Raw genomic sequence first — 23,623 nt, forward strand, 5'->3', positions numbered from 1 at the left:
CCAGCTTCGGACACGGCGGCCAGATTACCTCGTCTCGTCTCTACAATTCCGTTTATACAGATTGAGAAAACCTGTACGCAACAGGTTTTTTAAGATAAGTCTAGCTTTTCTTTTACGTATTCCTATATGTTCTCAATCTCTGATCCAAGTTCACACAACACAATCGAATCGATGAAATTAATTTCTACTGCGTTCTTTGACGGGGGGTTGGGGGTGGGGATGCAGATTATATTATACATTATTGCTATTTACCCGTTGGACGTTGACGAGTTTGTCGAATTGGCACTTGGCCCACTAGTCGTCGAAGCTGCAGGCTCCTTCATTTCGATTTTCCGACGGTATACAATTTTTCACAAATATATCGTCCTTTTCCGATTCCTTGTCGAAAATTTAAATAACTTGTGCCTATTTCTTTTTTTTTCTTTGTCTACTCTTCCCGTTGTTATTATTCTTCCATTACGCTTCTTTTTTTTTCTGTCTTTGGCACTTTCTGCAGTCCTCGATTTATCTGTTTAAGTTGTTTTTTGTTGTTTTTTTTTTTTTGTTGTTAGTTGCTGCTTATGTTTTCTAACGTTTTTTTTAAATTTTTTTATCACTTTGCAGATTCAATTTTCTTTATACGTTTCATGCATTAATATACGATTTGAATACACATGATTATAGGGTACGTTGAGTTATACCGATTCTTTTTGCATATAACAGACACGATGATTAATACAGTCCCTTTAAATAATGGCACGTGTGTATATTGTTGATATAAATATATTATGTTATTCAATTATATGTGTTGGAATGTTAGAAATTTTGTTTTTCATCCATTTTTGTTTCATATTCTTGCGTATCCATGCAAACGTGATCATATAGGAAGTTTGTTTTGTAAATCGAATGAAATTATACAATCACTGCGTGACTATGAGAAATTTTCATTATTTTCATTAATTACCACTGCTATTTCTCATATTTTTTTTTCTCATTTTCTCCCGAATTTTTATAATTCTTTTTTTTTTGGTTTTGCTTTTCCATCTTTTTTGAATAATTTGCTATACGACCGATAAGAACGAATATGATTCAACTTCACGATTTTCAATCACTATAATAATTGGTTCGGTTATACATGCTATAGCCATTGACTGATATTACAGAGATATATATATATATAGGTATATATTTTTTAATATATTATATACGTATCGGTTTCAGAAAATATGGAATACCTATGAGTGTAATATACGTATACCCTATAATTTATAACACGCTTTTCTCGGCGTGAAAATTTAGACGAAAATTTATTTTCCCCTCACCCTGCATCGCTATGTTATGTAGTTGAATTTGTTATATAATATAATGTATAAATATAACTACGTTATACGTAAATTGGGTATAATATGATATTCGCCTATGCGATAATGTATTATCGTAAAGTGGGTTTAAATTTCATTCGAAATAGTTACGTGTAGTGTAATATAGGTGTACGTTTCATTGATAAACGGGTGTTCAATCACTCTATAATAACAATCTCTTGTCAAATCTATTCAAGGTGATATTATGTGAAATGTACAACGAATAGAATCTATATTTTCGCAAGGCTGTCTCTCTGTGATATCGTACCTAATTATCGGAAGAACTTGCAAACGAATACGTTTTTTTCGTACCAAAAAAATAATTGTTTCAAACTTATTAATCCATTTCTTTAACCTCAACTTCATCATCAGCCCCGTTTTTTCATTCATAAAATATTGATATAGATACACGCGTGCTGCGTACTATGCGTTCTTTTTTTAGTGTGTTTCTTTTTTTATACACGCGAGAAGATTAACTACAACATGAGATAATTGAACCAATGACAATTATCCCAGGTATGTGTGTATGTGTTTATATATATATATATATGATGTACACAAGATTAAAAATTCTCTCTATAATATACCGCAATTCGCGCTATGACGTCAAAATTTCTATAATCATCGTTATACCAATCAGTGTTTTTCAGCCGAAAAAAATTAGCTTCATCTTTTTCTTCTCCTTATTCAAACCTCTCTACCATTAGGATAAACGAATACCTATGGTACGTATCTAACGATAAGTAAGTGTATTCAACCACTCGAATCACCGGTTAATGTATATACGAAATTGAAAAAATACACTCTTCTCTAAAACGCCCTGTAATTAACCGTTCAAATACTCTCTAATCAGTAATCAACCACCAGATTTTGTTATAGTTTCATTACTACACAATTATGATCGTTATTATTGGTTTTGTTCGATTTTGTTTTATTATTTTGTCTCCTCGGTGATATTGTTTCATCGTTATTATTATTATTGATATTATTAAAATATTCGGAATTTGTTTTTTTAAATTTGTTAATCTGTTACACGTTAACATTTGTGAAATTTATCATTATCACGTTACCACGTGTAATAACTTTACTCAATTTTGTTTACCAATTTCCGTTATCTTTGTCTCATTTCTTCTTTAAAAATTTTCCCTCCGTACAGACAGACAGACACAATAATCACTTCCAAGCACCGTCGTAATTTTATCGTATTACAATAAATTATCGGACAAGATATTAAATATAATGGAAGAATCGACATAGAAGACAAAAAAAAAAGACCGTCTACCGCGTACAGTGATAAAACAACAAAAACGAGACGGTATCGTTGAGACGTTTTTTTCTATTTATTTTTGTTAATTTCTTCCTTTTTTTTTCTCCTTCTTCTTCTCGTTACTCAGTTTCTTGCTTCTTCTTGATTACATCAATTAATCCCCGAGACTGTTATACTAATTATACGTACACGTATATACATCAATATATACGTATGCATACGCCTAGGTACGACGCAAAGTACTGTCTGTATATGTATACATATATACGCGTGTGTATATGCGTATGTATATATATGTGTGTGTGTGTGTGTATGTATAGACGGTCGGTTAGTTTTGTTAGTCGGGAAAGAAGCACCGTGTATTATCCATTCGCTAGTTAGGATAAGTCAGCTGGTAGTAGTCCCCACCCGTAGAGTCCTCAGCGATTTGCATTTGCTTCACTCGCTTTATAAGCTCGCTAGAACACAAAACACTCCCACTGAATGATCCGCTCACTCTCGATACACACACCATCCAGATAACTAACTAATTTAATGAATAATTAATTATTACGGTACATTATTCTACATGTACGTTATGTACTGTAATGTAATATACAAACATTATGTATTAAATACAATTCATTGTTACGTATCTGTAATATGCAGTCAATTTGTACATTATGCGTCCAACGTTCAAAAATTCTGCCGACTGGTATAGTGTATATATGCATAAAAATTATTTGTGCGTAAAAAATATGATCCAACCGCTGAATCTCGTATCTCAACACTTGTTAATTTATACATCATACTTGATTATTTTTTTTTTTTTTTTGGTTTTTCACCCGCAAATATATACCTATATAAACTTTGCTTGTATACATAAACGTTCAACAGCATGGCTTGACACGTGATGTGAAGATGAATTTTCTCCGCCGATCAAAAATTTTCATAACCTTCCAGAGCTGAGTTGGAATATATTATATATTACCTCCTTTATGTAAGGGCAGAAACATGTAATTCTCTCTGTAATATATATTATTGTTAAAAAATTAAAATTTTTCCGGAAGGATATGCAAAATTAATATCGACTAATTACGTATAACGATTGACGATTCGACAAAAACAATCAATGCACGATCTGCAGCTGATGATGAATAATTTTATACATAGATGAAGAAACGAAACAAAAAAAAAAAAAACACCCTTGACAATAATTCACACATAAGAATTATGTTTGTAAAAACTATGTGTGGGTGTGAGTTAATGTTGTTCTTTCCGTATCAATCTTGGGCAAGAAAATAAAAAAAAAATAAAAAGACGACTTCATTTTTTTTGCAGTATACGTTTGCTAAGCAAAAAATGAAAGCAAATCACTGGTGCCGTCAAAATTTTTAACATTCAAACACGACGTATACCTATATTAAAACTTACAATTACATCATCATAATTTATAATATAATTCGTATCCACACGATGTGTGAATTAATATGATTTATAAATTATCGTATAAATTTTAAACGTAAAATAATTATTATTGTTATTGTTGTTGTTATTAACGTATTTCTTTTATTTCTCAAACACTTTACGTTTAATTTATCGACCCGATTGAAAATCACTCGCTAAATGTTGTTATGCTCGAAAGGAGGGGGAAAAAAAATTATTAAAAACTAAAAAAAAAAATCACTTTCGATAAATTCACGGAGGTTTAACGAACGTAGACCCGCACGCGAGGAGCGCCGAGAGCGAACTGTAGTCTCTAGGCTCTGCAAAGCTAGTTTTCCTACAGATACAGCTTAATGCGCGGTTAGGACTCGGTCACTAAATTTGGACGCATTCTCTGGCGCTGTCGGCCTGTTTACTCAACGTATCTCAGCGATTCGTTACAAATACATTACATGCAGATTACAGTATAACCAAGTTTTCGATTTCCTTTTGTAAAATGAAAACATTTTCCTCCATTAAAACTGACTTCTCCTTTTTCCGTACAAGAAAATTCCTACGTTCGAAGGCAAGATTTGATCGCGAGAACGATTCGTTATGAAAATTCGAAAACGCTCGTATATTTCTTATCGCAGTTTCAACGTTTCGTCTCGTATACGTTGCGCATTCAAATTTTGTTTACAGGAAATACAACCGAAACAATGGCGACGCAGAAAAGGATTTGGCGATGCGGAAACAGCTGCGCAAATATTTAATTATCGTCATTTATGATGATTCGAAATTGTCAAACAAAATTCGAATATTATTTTTCAGTACGTGCGATATGGACTTGATGAATGTTTTACCTAAAAGTTATTCAAATTTTTATTTTATCGTTTGGAAATCGCTATGGGATTATTTCGACGATATATTTATAAATATATATTATTTGGTGCACGTTCTACGTTTTTACGAAAGTTAATTGACCATTTTAACGGTTGATTCTTATAAATCGTAGATTCGATTTGTTCCTTCTTCCTTTCACCGTAGTGTGTTAATAAAATAAAATAACAGTTGAGCGACTATTGCGTTCAAGTTTATATTGTTATGATCATTTTTCTCAACAATTCTACTTTCTCAATCTTGGCCGAGTAGGTTTTATTTATTTTTTTTTTTTAACGACTTACTGACAGTAGTCAACAGCAGTGATGTCAATGATAAAGTTGATCCAATTTCCTTCCACATATTCATCTAATATCATACGTTACACGGAAAAAGGTACCTTAATAATGAAAGGAATAATGCCCAACTTACAGAGATGAACCGAAGCGGATATTTTCATCGAATAAAAAGAATCGATCGCAATTATGCGTGAAATCTATGTACACACACAGTTTCAGTGAAAATATTATACGCATATGTGCATAGTTGATAAAATTTCACGTAAATATGGAAATGTACGGATGTAAAATGTAAGACAAAGCTTTGTATGGTAAAGTTGGGCTTAGCGACAGAAATAGTTGTTCGATTTATCGAGCGACTCAACATGCAGTAACTATATACATATATATATTTATAATATACTCCCTTACACCGCATGCGACAAAATATTTTGTACGTATTATTCCTAAAATATTGTAGGGTCTACTTCTCCGGCTTCTGCTCGTAGAACACTTTCGCATATATCGTTTCTATACCGAAGGAAAAAAAAATCACAACGAAAGAAGGAGTGGAAGAAAATGTAGAGAAAAAAAAAAGCATTCATGAAGACAAATTTGCCTTTGGGCGATAAAATTGCATTTAATGAAAAGAGGAGGCATAATATTTATTTGAATAAATAGGCGGTTAAAAAAAAAAAGAATAAGTAATTCAAAACAGTTGAATAATAGTGTATACTCAAATCGGCGAATATTACAGCAGCTTTTTTAGAATTAACCACAGATTTAAATGGTCTAAATTAGACGTTATTTTTCTTTCGGGCATAATTCTTCCAGAATCAAAATCACAAATGTGCTGCGGTATTATACGCATGGCTGTGAAAATATATCGTCGCAGGATGCGAGTTTTATCTTTCATGAGAATCGCTTTGTTTCCGGTTGAGTTCGAAATATCGACGGGAAACATGATCCGTGACGTCACTCCCCTAATATCCTGTTGCAATTACCGAATTAAAACGGACCCCGTCTAAATTCTGATACACAGCCGGGAATTTACGACGCTTCATGGTGATCGTTACGCCAATTTATATCGTACCATATAGACAGAAAAACGACGATAATTGATAATAAGACAATTATCAACACTGTCGATATGCCGTGCCTTTATAAAGTAATAACACCAGTGCAACTATATTAATAATCGTATGAACCCGATGTGCACAACTGATAATTAATTAGACGCGTGTTTAAAAAAATTCGTACCTTTATATGAGAATTACTCGTTGCTGAAGAGTAGCAAACAACTTTGTAAGCTGGGTTAAGGGTGAGTCACAGGGTGATTCAAATGCAAAGGTGCCGAGCACATCGTATGTGCAAAGTACGCCGATCCATACTTTACGTCCATGCAAGCGACAATCCCTTGTAGTTACTTTGACGCATAAAATACATACACGCGTACAAGTAACAGATGCTTGCTGGTTGTAAAGATGAGTCATCGTTGACTCCCTCAAAACGCGTGAATATTCTCTACCATTTCACTTCTTCTTTATGCTTCTTTCGCATTTTGCACAATACCACATTAAACGCGGTGATATATTCGAATCTCGACCTTACTGACCGATCGCAAGATTCTCCCTTTCTACAAGCAACTTTGTCCTTGGTTTATTCGGCCGAAAACGTTTTACGGGCGATTCGCCTGCCTTTATGCAATTCAAGGTACACACTGCTGAAATATGCTTTCATTTATGCAATTCGTGATAGACCTTGACAAAGTACTCCTGCATTTTGGCAACACCGATCGGTAAAATGTATACCTGGTTGCCTAAACGCAGGCGGATTTCGTTGAAAATGTATCTCGATCTCACCTGCGTTAAATTGCCCATCAGACATTTTCATGCAATATTGCGGTATGCGTTGATTGAATATCAACTGTCAATAGCTTTATTCTAGGTGTGTTTTTGTCATTTCTATACTGACAAAATTCACCAATCGGTGACAAATATATAACGTTCGTTGTACGCGTACCTACGTTATATTTAAGTATACTTCTTAAGTATACGTATACCTATGTACATACGAATATTATAAGCGTGGAATGAGTATTTCGTATGACACATAAGTAGATAAAGCTTCTACGCAAATGCATAAAATTTCAAATGACGATAAACATGGCGCAGTGGTGTATTGAAATAGATGAATCAAAAACTTCCCACCACCATTATGACCAACACACATACATGATATTATATGACTAACTCGCCTATAACAGAGGCGCATGCATGCGGAATTCGAAGCAAAAATTTATAACAACGATCGACCATATTCAAATTAAATGTGCATAGATATAATGTTTTACAGAGCGGCCATAAAAAGTCGACTTCACAATTCAACAAATGTTTCAGATTTTCTCGAAACAAAATCCCATTTTAATCCTTGGCTTATTTTCTGTCACTAATTTCACGTTAATTTGGGAAAAATTAATTGAATGAATTTTTTAATACTTCATAGTTTTTTCAATTCATTTAACAACAGACTCAACAATTTGTCAGAGTGAATCATAGAAGATCCCGCTATTTCCAGGTTTCTCAAAATTCCGACTTTTATGACAAACTCCGTGTCACACTTTTTATTGTCCCTCGTTAACAGTTGACAGAACAAGGAAGAAAAAAATTTCTCACTGTTCGAAAATAATTTCGTTAAACAATTTGTAAATATTGACTAACACCAAAATCAGCAGTTCCTTTCTTTTATGTCAAATTTCATTCACCAAAGAAAAAACGTGTTCCGACTGTCAACGAAGATGCAGCTAAACGTGAGATAAAGTTAATAGAAAACATATACGTATACACACCCGGATTCTGTAGTGTTGTTGTGATTGTTGTTGTTGTTGGCGTTAAGATTGTTGTTATTAGAATTGGAATGTGTTTGTTGTATCGAATGATGAGCCCCCAGCAAGCAGCTCCATTCTCGCATAACTTCCTCCCCTTGAGCCTCGAGTTCCGAGAGAATAGTGGCGTCGTCCATCTCGTGCAACGCCGTATTCGAATCTAGTCTGTAAACATAAAAATAAGTGGATAAGATAATAACTAGTAAATAATAACTAGTGAAAACCGATCGTCCTCTTTCACTCTTCGTTTCTTCCTCCTTGTCCTCCACCTCTCCTCGTTTGAATTTCGTGACATATTACACGTACATTTGACACGAGTAAAATTTTATTTACCGATGGGTAGATTCTTCGTAGGAACTAGCATCGCTGCGTTCGTAATCCAGCATCAAATCATCCGAAGCGATAGATTCGCACGGTGACAAAGTATCCACGCTTCCGGCACGACTGATTCTTCGACCATGCATCGGACTGCTTTCAACGCTTTTTCCGTGTACTCGAGCGGCTGCAAAGTAGATTAAAAGTGAGCCCAATCAGATATGAGAGTATAAAAAAATTGCATAGGATAAAAATTCAATCTCGGGTGACGAAGATGATGAAAAGCTTCGTAACGAACTCACCGGTCTTAGGATGAGACTCGACAAGCGTGTAGCTGTTCTCGTTGACCTGATTGTTGACGATACCGGTCTGCTGTAATTCGTGACCAACCCTGACGGTCTCGTCGAAAGTGAGTCCGGGCTGATCGGCGATTTCGTCGTCGAAGAACTCGCGTCCCTCAGATAGACTGAGGGAGTTAGAAGCGTTGGTAGGTGTTCCAGGACTGTCGTCATCAATGGTGTTACCGGATTTCTCCATGACATTTTCCTTCCTCGATACCTTACCGTCTGACTGAGTAATACTGGCCGTTGGACTGTCGAAGAGACTGTCAACCGGGGATGTCTCGTCGTCGATCATGGTCGTCGCGGTTGCAGCGGCGGCGGCAAAAGCCGGATCTTCAATGGTGAGCAAAACTGATCTCAAATTGGTCTTTGGCACTTGATTTTGCGCTATCTTACCCTGACTCGATGCCGCGATAATCATCGCCTTTTTCATCTCCGCGTTATTATAGTTTGCCCTGCACTCTTCGCTCGAACTAAACGAGTACTCATCGGCCATCGCCTCGCCGTGTCCGTATTCAGGATCGTCGCTGCTAGGTGGACTGAAGTCGGACTTTACCGATGGCACCTTTTCGTACCGTGACCTATCCTTGTACCCCTTTTCCTCACCGAGTCCTTCGTCGTAACCCTCCGAGGAAGTGATCGACACCGAATCGTTGTACCTGTTATCCTTATTAATGACCCTCTGATAGTGCGATGTCCTTTCACGGACAAGACCTGTGTTCAAATTAACGTTAGCGAATAACTTCGGCAGCGTTATAACCGATATCTCGGTAACAGTACTGTCGTCATGAACGTCCCGAACGTCGAAACTCTTCCCGTTAACGACCATCCTGAGATTCCTCGGCCTGACATGCTGCCCTCCTCCTCCACCACCTCCTCCTCCTCCACTACCTCCTCGCCGTCCAATCGTCGGACTTCCACCAGAGTTGTCCAGATAGTCAACGGTCCTCGCCTGTCCTCCGCTCTCGTCACCGAGGCATCCGAACTGACTTCCGATACCAGAATCCTCGGTACCCGATCCCTCCTTAGAACTCGAGGTGCATTTCGACACGGTTGATATCTTCCGGCTCTGATTGGCGGCCGTCTTTGCGGTCTTCGAGTTCGAGTCATTGTTCATTCTGACGGCAAATTGCGGCTGAGGTAAATGACTCGTGTGCAAAGTGTACTTACTGATCGGCTCCTGGCCGTAAGACGACCTCTGAGCCTCGTTGCCGCCGCCGAGGGTGTTGTTGTTATGATTGTACGGAGAGCCGACCGGCGATGGTCTCAGCTTCGATACGACCGGCGCGTTGTTCGTGGTGGTGTAGACTCTGCGGTTGGTCTGTAGCTTGCCATGGAAGTTGGAGTCGGCTCCGGTCGTCTTCTCGTGGTTGTTGTAGTGACTCCCGTTGTGGCTGGCGCAGACATCCCCGACTTTGTCGGTGTATCGTAGCGGCTGCGGTTGTCTGAACCCGAACCTGTTGGTCCTCACCGATGTCCCGGTGGCCTCTTTCTTCGGCGGTGCAAGCCTCGGCGTTGATCTTCCCGAGGACGCGTTGTTGTGGCCCCGGTAATTGCTCTCCTCGTCGTTTCGACGAACCGAACGATCGCTCTCGTGTCCCGCTGACTTTGAACGACGCCCGTGAGACGACAGCGATCCTCCGACTTCGGACGAAAAGGAACCCGTCACTGGCATCGGTATACCGGATGTTGGACGTCGGCGAAATCCGAACGACATGGCGGTCCCCCTTGTGTATGGCGTGCCCCGCTTCGCCGCACTTCTGTTGTCTCCCTGGATTTTGAATGAGAAAAATTACAAGATGAATACACGATTTTAGGGTTCATGCAATAACTGGGAGTTCCATTTTTAAACATTGCGATTTTTTCGGCTTTGCGTTACGATCGATTTCAAATTACCTGTATTATGCGTACGTACATATATGTATTATATTAGACTTGTCGAAAAAAATCGGCTATTGTTTTTTCAAAATCGCACGCTTAACAGTTGTAGATAGAGGAAATAAGGAGCACGTTTTAATTTAAGCCCGTTATATTAATAGTCAGAGGTTTCTGAACGCAATTTTCCATTTTCCGTTTGAGTGAAATTAGAAAATAATTTTAGTTATCTCGGAGTTTTGTAGCTCAGAAACGAAGCAATATACATAAACATTTGGTACATATTTTTGTAAGGAATTAAATGCTGTATAAAAAAGGTCCGTTATAATCTTTGTTGAAAAAAGTTTTGGTCCTCAAAGTTGAAATCATGTAAAACTTCATTTTTTCGGAGACTAACAGCTAACAGCGATACTTATCACAAAATATTGCGGCTTTTATTTATTATTTTCTTATGTGAATTAAATGGAAAATGGGAAATCGCGTTCATGAACCTCTAAATATTGATATTGGGAGCTCAAATTCAAACGAGCGTCTTATTTCCTCTTCCTACAACTATTGAACATGTGACTTTGAAAAAACAAAAAGAAAAGAAATATATGAAACAAATGTATTGGCAAGTTTATTGTACACACCGAAATGGCAAATATTTCAAGCTGTACATAATCGCTGCACATTCGACCTTTTCAAAGTTTATCTCTCAAGCTCAGCTCAATATGATTCGTATTTATTCCGTTCAGTCTCGAACAACAGAGAAAATCAATGACGCGAATGTACATAGATATAAATAAAAACGCAAATGTGAATAGATATAAAATTGTGTCGATTGTTCGACGTCGAAACGCTTTAGGTGAGAAATCCACGCGCATGTAATAATCGGTAGGTATAATGTAAGGTCGCCAGTGCTTCGGCGCATTTACGGCCACCTGTATATAATTTATTACCATCGCGTTATCTTGCGTGAAAAATAATACCTCGGATAAGCATTGATCGATATCGATTGATACGAAATCCCGATTCCCTCATGAAAGAATAAATTGCTGATCGATCGGCAATTCATAATCGCAGAGATATACTCGACATCGTGACAAATAAATACGACTGACTTTTGCAGTCAATTATTATCATTATTAGACAATGAAATTTTACGATCCACGCGCTGATCTGTGTATCCGAAAACTGTTCCGTTTATACCATATTATAATAAGTACTCGTATTCGAATATATATCTGTATCCGAATATTTCCAGAAATGAGAAATCGCAACGCGTGTGGTATTAATGAAAGTGCGGATTTAGTCTTTCGACTTGTATTGTGAGTTACTTTTTGTGCATAAAGCTATACACGTATTGGTCAAGGAATTGTCATGCCTAGATTTGTATCAGTATAACAGTTCAACTTGACTTTGCGGTTGCGAATGTGACGCATTTGTATGCGCATATCGTATACAAAGAGGAATGGAACCTCGATCGTTATCGTCGAAATCACCATCGCGAATTGAGTATTCATTTTTTTCCGCTTTTTTTTCAATTTTTTTATTTTTTTGTTTCAACCAATCTTACGACAAGCTCCTTCGACTTTGTACCTCGCGATTAAACGGATCATATCATGAGCCAAGGTGTTTGTATTTTTACATATGTATATATATACACACACACACATACACTTATTTATGGATGGATACGCATGCAAGGCGGTTGAATAATCGAATAATGATTTTGAGCGAAACGTTGTCGAGGTGTACATTTATAATGTGAAATAAATTTGTTAGTTGCTTTGATTTTTCGTTATTTTCGTGAGAGATACGCGATACAAACTTTTAGAGTCCGACGAAACATATAAATACAGACTTCTAGTAGCGAGTCTGCAATTATTCGGATAAGATGCGTGACTACCGTGACGATTTGCGAGAAGAAACTAGCATGACCTTGTCAACTGAAGGAGATAGACAAAAGATCGAAACTTAATCACTAGACATAACGAAACAAGGACGGTATAATACAGAGATAGATACATTTAATCTCTCTGCGGTGACGAATGATAATAATCATGTAAAATCTGACATCTATCTCTCTATCTCTTTCTCTCTCCGTACATCGAAACACTGCACATCGAATGACTATTTCAAGTAGAAAGAAAGTATATTTAAAAAAAGAAGAAGATAAAAACGCGCGTTCTGCCTGTGTGAAAAAAAATAAATAAATTCACAACGAGTGTGTTGAAAACTCCATAATATGTAGTACGACAAATTATTTAAAACAGTAAACGTTCCTCGTCTTTACATCCTTTGTAAACTGTGGAGTATCCTCCACCACGGTACAACATAAGTGGTGTATATAAGTGAGGAGCAGCTTGTGAAGAAATAAGAGCGTGAGAGTGTATTTTGGGAAGCTGCGTTAGGTGGAAAAAAAAACATTAAAAAAAAAATAAAAAAAAAAAAAAACGCTGCGATGCTCTTCGAGAGCAAAGAAGGTGCGCGTGTGTGTGTGCAGTGCGGTGCAGTGAGTCTCTTTGAGTAAATACGACGAGCTTTTAGTAAACGTGACACACGAACACAAGGCAAGCACAGTGCACGTGATAATCCGTGACTCGTGCGAAAAACTCTAAAATTGCAATCGTTTATCGAGCGAAAGATTTTTTCCGCCAATATTTCGACATCGGTTATTGACTTTCGATTTTGAAATCGGCCCGTCCGGCAGCAGCAGCACCGCTTACCGATGACACGCCGCGTATTTCCTCCTTTTCGCACTCATCTTCCTCCGTCCCGTAAGAATACCGTCTACGATAATCCATGATCCTCTTGTTGTTACACGAGGTTGAATTTAACCAGCCACAATGTTGTCTTCTCGCCGCAGTGGTTGGTTTCACCCGGAGAAGAAGAAGATGAAGAGCCTTCCAGTCGTATCGATTGATCAGCCGCGGTGTTCAAGCCAGCAACCTTTAATATTCCGCAAAGCTCTTCGGCAGATATCACAAATCGGCGATTGGTTCTTCCGTTGTGGTTGTTATACGTATTCAACGATCTTTCCTGAATTCCGTATTCCACTGTGATTCCGATTTCAAACTCTCCTCCATTTATACCGTACACCTAGAACTCGTTCGCAGCTTGATAAATACGCTGTACAGTCGAACATGTATGCACGACCGATATCCTTGGTGCGGATCTTTTCTTCCACTCCTTTCTCTCGATACGACGATGACAATAATTCCGCAACTTCTCACCGGCTCATCGTTTTACTCGTTTGATTTTCACACCTCCCCCGCCCCCCCCCCCTGCCCCCGGTTTTCTATCACCCTGAGATCGATCGTCGCACAAGTCGTGTCGTAGAACTTTGGCGATTAAGGTGTAAAGCGATTGAAATTTTCGCGACGTTCGCGGATACTCGCGTTTTCGGATCGTCGAGCCACTCGTTAATTCCGTATCTTCACATCGCTGCGGATCAACATCAGCCCGCTTCCTTAGCCTCGTCGTCGATGTGATTCGACGAGGATTGCGATCCGAATCACGAGATCTTTTTTTTTGTAAAATTTCGTTTTTTCTCCTCCTCCTTCTCCTGCTTCTTCTTCTTCTTCTTCAGTCTTTCGCAGCAGCACCTCGTTCCCGGTTCTGACGAGTGCTGCGTTTAACTTTCGAGGTAGACCACGACGGCGAGGGCGTCCGCGAAAGAGAGATTGATCCGACTAACTGCGCCGGCGTCGCGACGCTCCTCTCTTCGCCGTTTACGACTGTACCTATAGACAACGACACGCTGGGTATAGAGCTCGTTTCTAGCTGGGTGGTTAACGGGGAAAGAGGGAATGATATAATAAGCCGCGAGGAGGGATAGCTAGTCACGTGTATCGTGTCGCCGGCTCTGTCGTGTCGCTTCAATTTTAAACATTTTCAATACATGCCTCTCAAGTATACCTATACATGTGACGTAGGTATGTAGTTCACTGGATCGCGTCGTTGCACGGAAAAATTATATCCAGTTTGCCGAACAGAGTTGCGCGAAGAAAATACAAAAATCATAGCGAAGCTCCTTGTATTCTTATATTGACCTACGACAACCTTTAATATTCAGGCTGGCAACAAATTTTTGAGGAAAAAATCACGTCAAGTTTCCAGCTTTTCCAGGACCCGAGTCCCGGTTTTCCCTGTAATTTTCCCCAGTTCTAGTAAGTTACTAAAACCTGAATCGTTCAGCTTTTCAACTCTATATTCGGTTCAAATTCAATTAAAATTAAAAAAATATAATGTAGGTACAAAAATGTCAGTCTAAGCCAATTTTTTTTTTTACACGATGTAAAGAAGTAAATTTATCGTCTCAAAACGTCATTTCCGATTCCCGTGATAGAAAAGTGATATTTATAATTTTTTCCCCGACAACTCCCGGTTTTCCACGACTCGTTTTAAAACTCTTATATTTCCAGGTTTTTCAGGTTTTCCAACTGTGTGACCACTCTCAACATTATACCTTATGAGATATAACGCTGCAGCATGCAAAAGTTGCGGAATTTTACGGAAAAAATTCATCGAACGGTCAAATATCCATGTGGAATGAAATCAAACGATTCCTTATTAACTTTCTGAAGTGATAAGTGAAAATGCATTTTATTATAACATTAAAAAAAAAAAAAAGTTATACAATATTTGTAATTTTCTGTACACCGAAGGAATTCTTTTCTTCCCTAGTTCCTTCAATGATACTTTCGCCGTTGCCAACCTTCTAGTCTTACCGAAAAATTAAGAAAATTGTATGGCGACCTTATTTTTGTCATTTCGCAGAATCGTTGTAGAAATTAGAAGAATACGAAAATTCGAATATCTGTAGCGTGACATAACCTCAAAACGTAGTGAGAATGAGCTGCTAAAGTACGTTTACCAAACTTTTCTAAATGACCTCACAATCGCAACTGCAAACACTATAAATTTCCCAAAGTTTGAAATGATTTCGTCACTCACAGGAGCGAAAAAAACGTCTATGAAATAGGAGTCGCTAGCTCGGTCGGTAATACGAAATCCCCTTAAACTGCAGCCCGCATTGCGCTAGTGTAACGAAAACGATACTTGGACAAAAAAACCGATTGCACAATCACAGAAGAAGTAAGAAACCGACCCTGTGCCTAATCAGATTATGTTACCTAATATATAAGGTGGAGACGTGAGGTACAGTCGGTAAATTATCTTCGGAGAATTCTCAACACGGTCGTATATTAATCTTAAATTCCGTTTCTGTTTAACTGGGTATGTTTAACGATTATTTTAGATACGGGATCTGAAAGAGGGACCCAACCCACTCGTCGATACAGTTCATACCGTAGGCTTCGAGGTATTGATCCCTGCTCGACCTTGAATGGATGGCAAGGAGAGCTTGTTGCACCCCCACGTGATATAAAACTGCGTAGTAGAATCATCCCCCAGATTTTAGCAAAGAAGTGATATTTCTGTACGTCGTATGTCGTATTTTTTTTTTTTTTTGATTTGCCGCAGTATTAATCTATAAATTCTACTAAACTTTGCACTTTGGATCAGTGGATACTGAATCGAAAATTCGAAACGCGATGAAAGCTTTGGGGGAATATTATGTCAGTAGTCATCGTGATTGTTGTAAACATTTTTCTCGAATATTGTCATAATTATTGATGTTCGATCAAATTTCGCAATGCTAATATTATATAAGGTATGATAAAATATGATCAGCTGATTTTGAGAAACGTCGCAATGATAAACCTGCAGCTGTTCCAGCCTCGAGTGTTTAAAAATTATCGCAAGCGCTTTTTTATAGGTATATCTATGTTAAGCGAGTTGTAAAAGTTGCGGGAAATTCGCATCATTCTGTCTTTAATTGTTTGCAGACATTCTGGATGGCGTGTTTAGGGTCGATTAACCACGTAATTAATCGTGTACGCTTTATAGCTGAGAAAAAAGAAGGAAGTGAACAATAATAAAAGAAAGAAAAAAAGAAAAAATATATCGTATCGAAATGCTTTCCTCTTATTCCCTCGTTTCCTCTGTCTGTCCGTTGTCTGTAATACCGTTCTTTGTAGCTTTTGTTACCAACTATAAATATAGTTGCGGTGTTATAGGTAAAGGTATATAAATTACCTCCGAATAATTACAAGGAAGAATTAGAGGCGAGATTGATTCCAGATGATTTGATGCTCAGTAAATTGCTGCAAATATATACCTGCAGTCGATAATTTTAAATTACCATCGTCTTAAATTTGTCTGGTTAAACTTGATCGGAAGAAAAATCAAGGAGAGGAAACTATCATACTGTAAACGATTTTTAAGGGGATTGAATATTCATTCCTTACCGACTGAGTTTAATGTTTTCTATTTTGGCTATTATCAAAGGCTATGCATCGCAATGAAAAACAAATAGTATATCAACCGTATTCTACACGCAATTTTGAACAAAAACACGGCGATACAATTATCGTTTAAAGCAAAAGTAAAGAAGTTGCAGGAAAAATAATAAATCACGAGTACGGTTTTGTATCAGTTACGATGAAAAATAAATAGTCAGGAATGCTGTATAGTAATTTTTCCCAGTTTCAATACAATACAACATAAGGCAAAGTTAGACTAATCCAATAGACAGACTTGTTTGTTGTGACTACACCGAGCTATATACAAATAGATAATAATATAACGATTGACTTTCGACATTCGTTACGAAATATAAGTCTCTAGGATTTGCGTAAAGAGGATAAATCTCCAGTGTAATAATACCACTAAAATTAAGTGTCACGTGAGTTTCGGGCTTTTGCAAATAAGCGGCAATGAAAACCGTCGAACAAAAAACCAACGATGAAGGCGCAGACAAATTACCGAGATACGGTACAAAAATAAACGGATATTATATGGAGAGAAAAAATGAAACACACCTAAATCGATTCTACCGTAACTTGTACGCGATGCGTGTTACGAAAACGTAACGTACGATGACTGTATACAGTATTTTCGTCAAGCTGTAGTGTATATAAGCGAGTACAGCAGTTTTTCGTTGAAATAATTCGTTGCCCGAAAGTCAGATCGAAAATACGACAAGCAAATTAAATGTACTACGGAGTGTAAATTCTCCCATTCCGCTGCACACAATTGACAGATTTATTAGGTAAAGATTCCCGCAATGAGCGAATTACAGCCGCACGGAGCGCGGTCGAAATTCCGAATCTTAAAAGATCCGAATGCAACAAATTCTGAATTGTTTTGTGGCGAAAGTTGAAGTAAAGAAATCAAACTTTGACGATACATCAAAGTTTCGAACGGTCCAAAACCCGATGCGCAAGGTTCTGAAAGTGCGAAAATGAGAAAATTAAAAAACCTGAAACATCGAAATTTCGAGTCATCGACGTTTATCAGTTCTGTGAATTTCTCTCCGACCTTTCTTTGTCTTGGATTTTCGCCATTTTTACGTTTGGTATCTCGGTAATTCTGATTTTCACTTTATCTTATTCTTCTCTTATTTCCTACACCCAGTCGTCGAGTTAACTACGCTGTGTGAGTGTATTTCAATTTTCGGCTTTCAAATCAATTTTGCTCTATCAGAACTTCCCTTTTTGTAACTTTGCCTTATCGTAACTTAAATTTTCAGAATCTTTGATCCGTCGGGTTTCCGACCATTCGAAACTTTGTTGTTTCCTCAAAGTTTGATTTCTTTACTTCAAGTTTCATCGCCAAAATAATTCAGAATTAGGCGCTTTCGTAACTTTTCAAATTCGGAACTTCGACCCTACACCAACCGTAAAAGAGAACTAAAAATTCTGCTGCAATTACATATAGTTTTTAGAATTAGGGGGGGATGATGATGATGATGATGATGATACGGATAATGGACTACGCTGCTGTTTGGTGAAAATTTTCAGATAATTTAAGTGGCTGCAACAGCGCAGCGCGATGCCGAACCGATGACGCGTACTCGCAGTTTAATTGGCTTCTCATCCAGAGTTTCCCCTTCGCAAATCCCTCTGGAGAAGATTTAGTCGAGGGTCTCCGAGGGCACTCAACTGTCAAAGTCTATTCTTCGCTTCGCGTTTATTCGCTTCACGCGGTATATCTGGTGTACCGGCGTGCAGCTAGATAGCGAAATTCTCGCACAGCACCGCAATTTTCGCATCTGCGATGCACGCGCCTGCAATTTTACGTCATACGTTGAAAGTGCTTGCGCGGAGTGCCTTGAAAATTCCTGTATACGTCTCGTTCTCGGTCCACGTTGTGAATTTACAAAGACAGTGAGACGTAATTTTTCAATTTGGTACTGAAATAACGTTTTAAACTAAAACGATGAATTGTTAGGGAAAAAATGTTTTTGGCTTCGGGAAAAAAAAAAATAACGAAGGAAAAAGGTACGCATATTTTGGAAACTAAACTCGTCCAAGTTCATTGGAAGAAATTGCAAAACAAATTAATTTTTGTCGCAATTCTTTGTTACGTTGTACATCGATACGGATTGCAATATCATAAATCTCTGTCTAATTTTGTCGTGAGAAGTAAAGAAAATACGGTTTACAGTCACACGAACGTTGGGCAGGTCAGGAAATGGTCAATGAATGAGACTGTAACTTGAGTGTGTCAACTGCGGATTGGCAAAGGTGCAAATATTAAGTACTTAAAATATAATAACATTATTTTTTTTTTATAAATGACGTGACGTGTTGGACATTTAAAATGAATTTAGAAAATACAATAAACTCAAAATAACGATTAAAAATCGCAATTTTTTTTTTATTCGGCTATGGAATTCGTTCTTTTTATTTTACGACTAGTCACCGGACGGTGGTAATATTCGATAATGTCGATCGATATCGCGGATAATTCCACGCTAATATAATCTTGTGATGTGACTTCGTACTTTATACCTACATTTTAACACGCGTAGGGTTTCTCACGTTCGTGCAAAAGCTTCCTTAGAGCATATATGGTGCGAAACTCTAGAGAAATTTTATAAAACATTCCGGTTGGTAACGGTTGTCTTGCCTCAAATATGATTTGTCATGCGGCAAGATTATACCAAAAAAATTGCACGTTTTTTTTTCAATTTCAATCGAACAGATAAAATAAGAACAATTCGACAATTTCCTTTGAATATATCTCGATATCACTACATGGCTGTAATTTTTTTTCTCAATTATCTCACGATAACAATAACAAGCAATAAAAAAAAACAATCTTTGCAATCTTTAAAGAAAGACCGTTCATGTCGCTCTGTAAAAAAGCAAGTGTTGTCATTTCTATAATCACAGAGATACTAAGTTGTAATTTTATTGTATTTTTTTTATTCTATAAATGAATCATAATCGTTTTTTCACCGACGCATATCCGTAATCAGCTGTTTTCAATGAGATTACCGAATGAATTCAACTTTTCTGCACGCATTGCGCGGCGAATATATATTAAGGGGGCTTTCCAGTGTGACAGCCCGAAAAATCGCTGTTTTTCGCGATTTTTTTTTTTAAAGAAAAAATAATCTAATCGGTCTGGTTTTTTTTTTGTATATTAATTGGGTATTGAAGAATACAAAACAATTTTTTAAAGATCGATTTATTTATTAATTAGTATCTATAAAAATGATGAAACAATTGTTGCAGAAAATGCACTTGGATGTGGTGGCCACATTGGGGGTCACAATTTTGATCTGAGACAAAAAACACAAAAAGATTATTGATCGGTATATAATTGGCTTTCGTGCTATGGAAGCTTTTTTCTTTTTTTTTTTTTTTGCAAAAATGGCGCCGGTTTGAACAAAAAGTATCGATTTTAGCATTTTTTTTTGGCAGTTTTTTTTACAAAAAAATAGGAAGATGTCAAAAAAAAAAAAAAAGCTTCCATAGCACGATAAACAATGACGTTAAGAATATTGTGTAAAAAATTCAACTCGATAGCTTTAAAACTCTGCCCTCCAAGTTGGCCACCGTTTTGAAAAATGCTGTTTCGAGAAAAACGCGTTCAAAGTTTCAAGTGAGGAAATTTTAGGTAAATCGTTTACTTACGGTCAATCAGCGATGCCAGGTCCATACAATATCCCTTCTGCTTCTTCGAAAAGATCGTGCTCAATGGATTGTTCAATCCGACGAGCTGTCCTCGCCTCTTTGCTATCCAGGGACGCCCGGCGGTTTGCTTGGGTGATGCGCGCATTCTTGTATTTAGCGGCGAAATCTGCGGCGCTCGGCCCTATCGTGCATCCCATCGTCTCCAAAATTTTTAAAATTGGGTCGTAACCTTCATTGAAGGTGCACACAGCACACTGCGTAGCGATTTCTACTATCTGCTTGCCGCAGAATACGTGCTTTGGGGCTAGTTGCCACACACAGTGATTGATTGATTTTCAAGAATTTAGCACGCCGTCCGCTTTTTTTTTGAAAATTGAGTGCGCAAAAAAATAAGTCGCGCGACTAATTTACGGCTAATTAACGGCAAATTATGCAATAGTCCGAATTCACATTTTCGACAATTGGCGAGCCAAGTTCATGTACGTGCAGGTAGGAACGAGACAATAGAAATAACAGTCGCACGGGCAGACGGCCGACGCGGCAGCTGTAGCGCTCCCTTGCCTTCTTCCAAAAAATGCTGTACAGTAACCGAAATAATCTGAATTTCGGCATGAAAATTTCAGGGAATATTCGGAAGAGTGTATACTATTCGATAAAGCAAAAAAAAAAAAATCGATTTTTTGAAAATTTCACACTGGAAAGCTCCCTTAATAAAATAATTAGCGCGTAATTTCCGGTTTCACGTATAATCGGGAAGTATGAATTACTGTTTGAACGAGATCTTAAACTGAATTTAACTAAAAAATAATTGATGGAAGAAAAAAATAAAAATTATCCGCGGATGATATTTTTTTTATTACCTACATTTGCAAACAAACATCGCGAGAGGTGGAGTAGAAAGTTGCAAATTGAGAACGTTCGATAGTTCAACCGGCTGCTTAAAGAGTTCGCTGCTAGTCAGTACCTAACTGGCTACAGAATCGCATGTATAAATATGTGTATGCCATTCCAGTGGAAATCCGGCACCAGTCGACTAAACTTGTACATACAATAACTTTCACGCTGCAATTTTATATCCATATATATCAGATACGTTTTACCATAGTGATGGAAAAGCTCATACTTAGCATCGTAGATGCACGAAAAATTTTCTCCGTCAGAAGTAGATTTAGTGTATTGAGTATATAAAGTAAAGGAGGATGTGAAGCTTGTTTAAATTGGTTTTTTTGAAGAAAATAAAAGTTTGTTCGTATTACAAAATGAATGTAAAAATCTTTGATTAAAAAACAAATAACCAATTAAAGACCTAAGGCTGTTTCAATTGCAGATCCGTATTACCGGTGAACCGTGTTATACTTTTCTCATTAGAACGCGACATATTCCTGCAGCAATGGAGAAGGTGTCTTATAGGTGCCTGTCTACCTACACACCTGACATTTTACACCTGAACATCATTTCCGAGTGGTTTAATTAACCGTATAATTAGACGGCTGACGTCTGATGCGGGAATAAAAAGCAGCAACAAACGAGGTGGGTAAAACAAAATAAAAATTACACGCTACGTGTACAATAGTTGCTGCTGAGGTGGGAAAAGGAAAAAAAAAACTGGACAGAGAAACGAAGAATAAAGAGGAAGAAGATCACAGACGATTTGTCAAAGCTTTGAATGTGAGAGATCAGAGTATCAATTATTATCATTCTCTTGCTTACCGAGTACCTATTTGATATAACAAGTGAAAAGTAAATTAATATTTTCACCCGTAATTGAAAAATATTTCGAATGAAACTATAAATTATAAAAAAAACTTTTCCGCTGTCAAATCTACACACTGAAAAATACGAAATTTTGGTTCCATATGCACCGTTTCAAAAAAAATACGAAACAATCGATGAATCGATTAATTTTCACCGATCCAATCGAATCGTGATCGATTATTTTCAGCTTAGTGGGCATCGCTACTGGTTTTACCATTTTATCGGGGGATGAAAAGCCAAAGGTCACTTGGCGCAGGGTATTTTATCTTATATGCATGGATAATACATATGTCAGGCAGTACATAAGATAGTAAAGGGGGAGGATGAGTCAGTGCGTCGCGACGCCCGATCAATATTAGCGACGAGGGTGTACGTATGCATTTATATATACGTAAAATATACCCTTTCCACCCTAAAATCTTCCACCACTGCAATCTTAATTACTTTTCTCTCTGCGGCAGCTTGAGCCAAAGACCTTCTTTAAACCGGCTTGGTAAGGAAAAATTCCAAAGTTTGTATACAATGATTTGGGTAATTAATTGATGGAAAAAAAAAGAATCGGTTTTTTCCTCGCTCTTGCCCTCTTAAATTTTAGTATTTGATAGAAAAAAGATCATCTAGCTCAAGTCTGTCGGATCGTTATTTCAATAATTTTCACTTCGCATACATTTGACATGGGGAAGTTTTAGTTTTCGTTAAAAGTAAGGAGTAAGAGATTCAACGGTCTACTAAACCTGTATTAAATTCAATAATTATACGGTTGACTAACTTATTTTTCAATATAATAAAACAAGCTTACACAGCTACTAATAATAATATATTTTTTGTACCTATCGTATAGATTTTACAGTGAAGATTGCGCAACGGAGGAAATGAGATCATTTTATTGTATCGCATTAGATCAAAGACCGCAAAATTACGGTATATATGTATAATGGTTATTAAACGAAATGTACAAAGAATCCCGGGTTTCAAATTAAATACCCACTTGTAATGTCTGTATTTGATTTGATTTGAAATATCATGCGGCAAAGGTATTCGTCTCTGTATACGATGTTAATATTATAAGGTAAAGTAGAAAGTTGCGTAAAAAATTTACATTTATTACGGTGTAAGTTTCTGTTATAATAACAATTGAGGTGGTTACGTAACGGGGTAACTATTACACCTAGCTATGTATACCTAATACGCGTACAAGTCGACGACAAAACTTCGTAGCAGATACCGCGAGATAAAATTAAACAACGGCTGTTCAAACGAGAAGAAAAGTAAAGATATGTGAAAAAAGAAACGAAGCAGGGAAATAATAAC

General features: G+C 37.3%; 1 protein-coding gene and 1 long non-coding RNA gene across 9 annotated transcripts in view; one reads left to right on the forward strand and one right to left on the reverse strand.

Annotated features, from left to right (window-relative positions):
- Positions 1-23,623, reverse strand: part of LOC107220946 (probable serine/threonine-protein kinase DDB_G0282963) — a 55,815-nt gene that overhangs the window by 16,910 nt on the left and 15,282 nt on the right. For 6 of the 8 annotated variants that reach the window (XM_046745706.1, XM_015659761.2, XM_046745695.1 and 3 more), the window contains 3 exons: positions 8,670-10,479; positions 8,386-8,554; positions 8,017-8,217 (listed from right to left, as the gene is read on the reverse strand). In XM_046745706.1, the coding sequence (XP_046601662.1) occupies positions 8,017-8,217; positions 8,386-8,554; positions 8,670-10,479 (2,180 nt within the window). Of the gene's footprint in view, positions 1-8,016; positions 8,218-8,385; positions 8,555-8,669; positions 10,480-13,294; positions 14,169-23,623 lie in introns of those variants that run through there. The other 2 variants (XM_046745710.1, XM_046745704.1) reach the window with 2 other exon arrangements.
- Positions 21,590-23,040, forward strand: LOC124295509. The gene is made up of 3 exons (XR_006905462.1): positions 21,590-21,802; positions 21,926-22,087; positions 22,500-23,040. It is a non-coding gene; the product is annotated as an uncharacterized LOC124295509 (long non-coding RNA).

The sequence above is a fragment of the Neodiprion lecontei genome, chromosome 1 (genome assembly GCF_021901455.1).
Source record: "Neodiprion lecontei isolate iyNeoLeco1 chromosome 1, iyNeoLeco1.1, whole genome shotgun sequence".
In the NCBI taxonomy this organism is placed as follows: domain Eukaryota; kingdom Metazoa; phylum Arthropoda; class Insecta; order Hymenoptera; family Diprionidae; genus Neodiprion; species Neodiprion lecontei.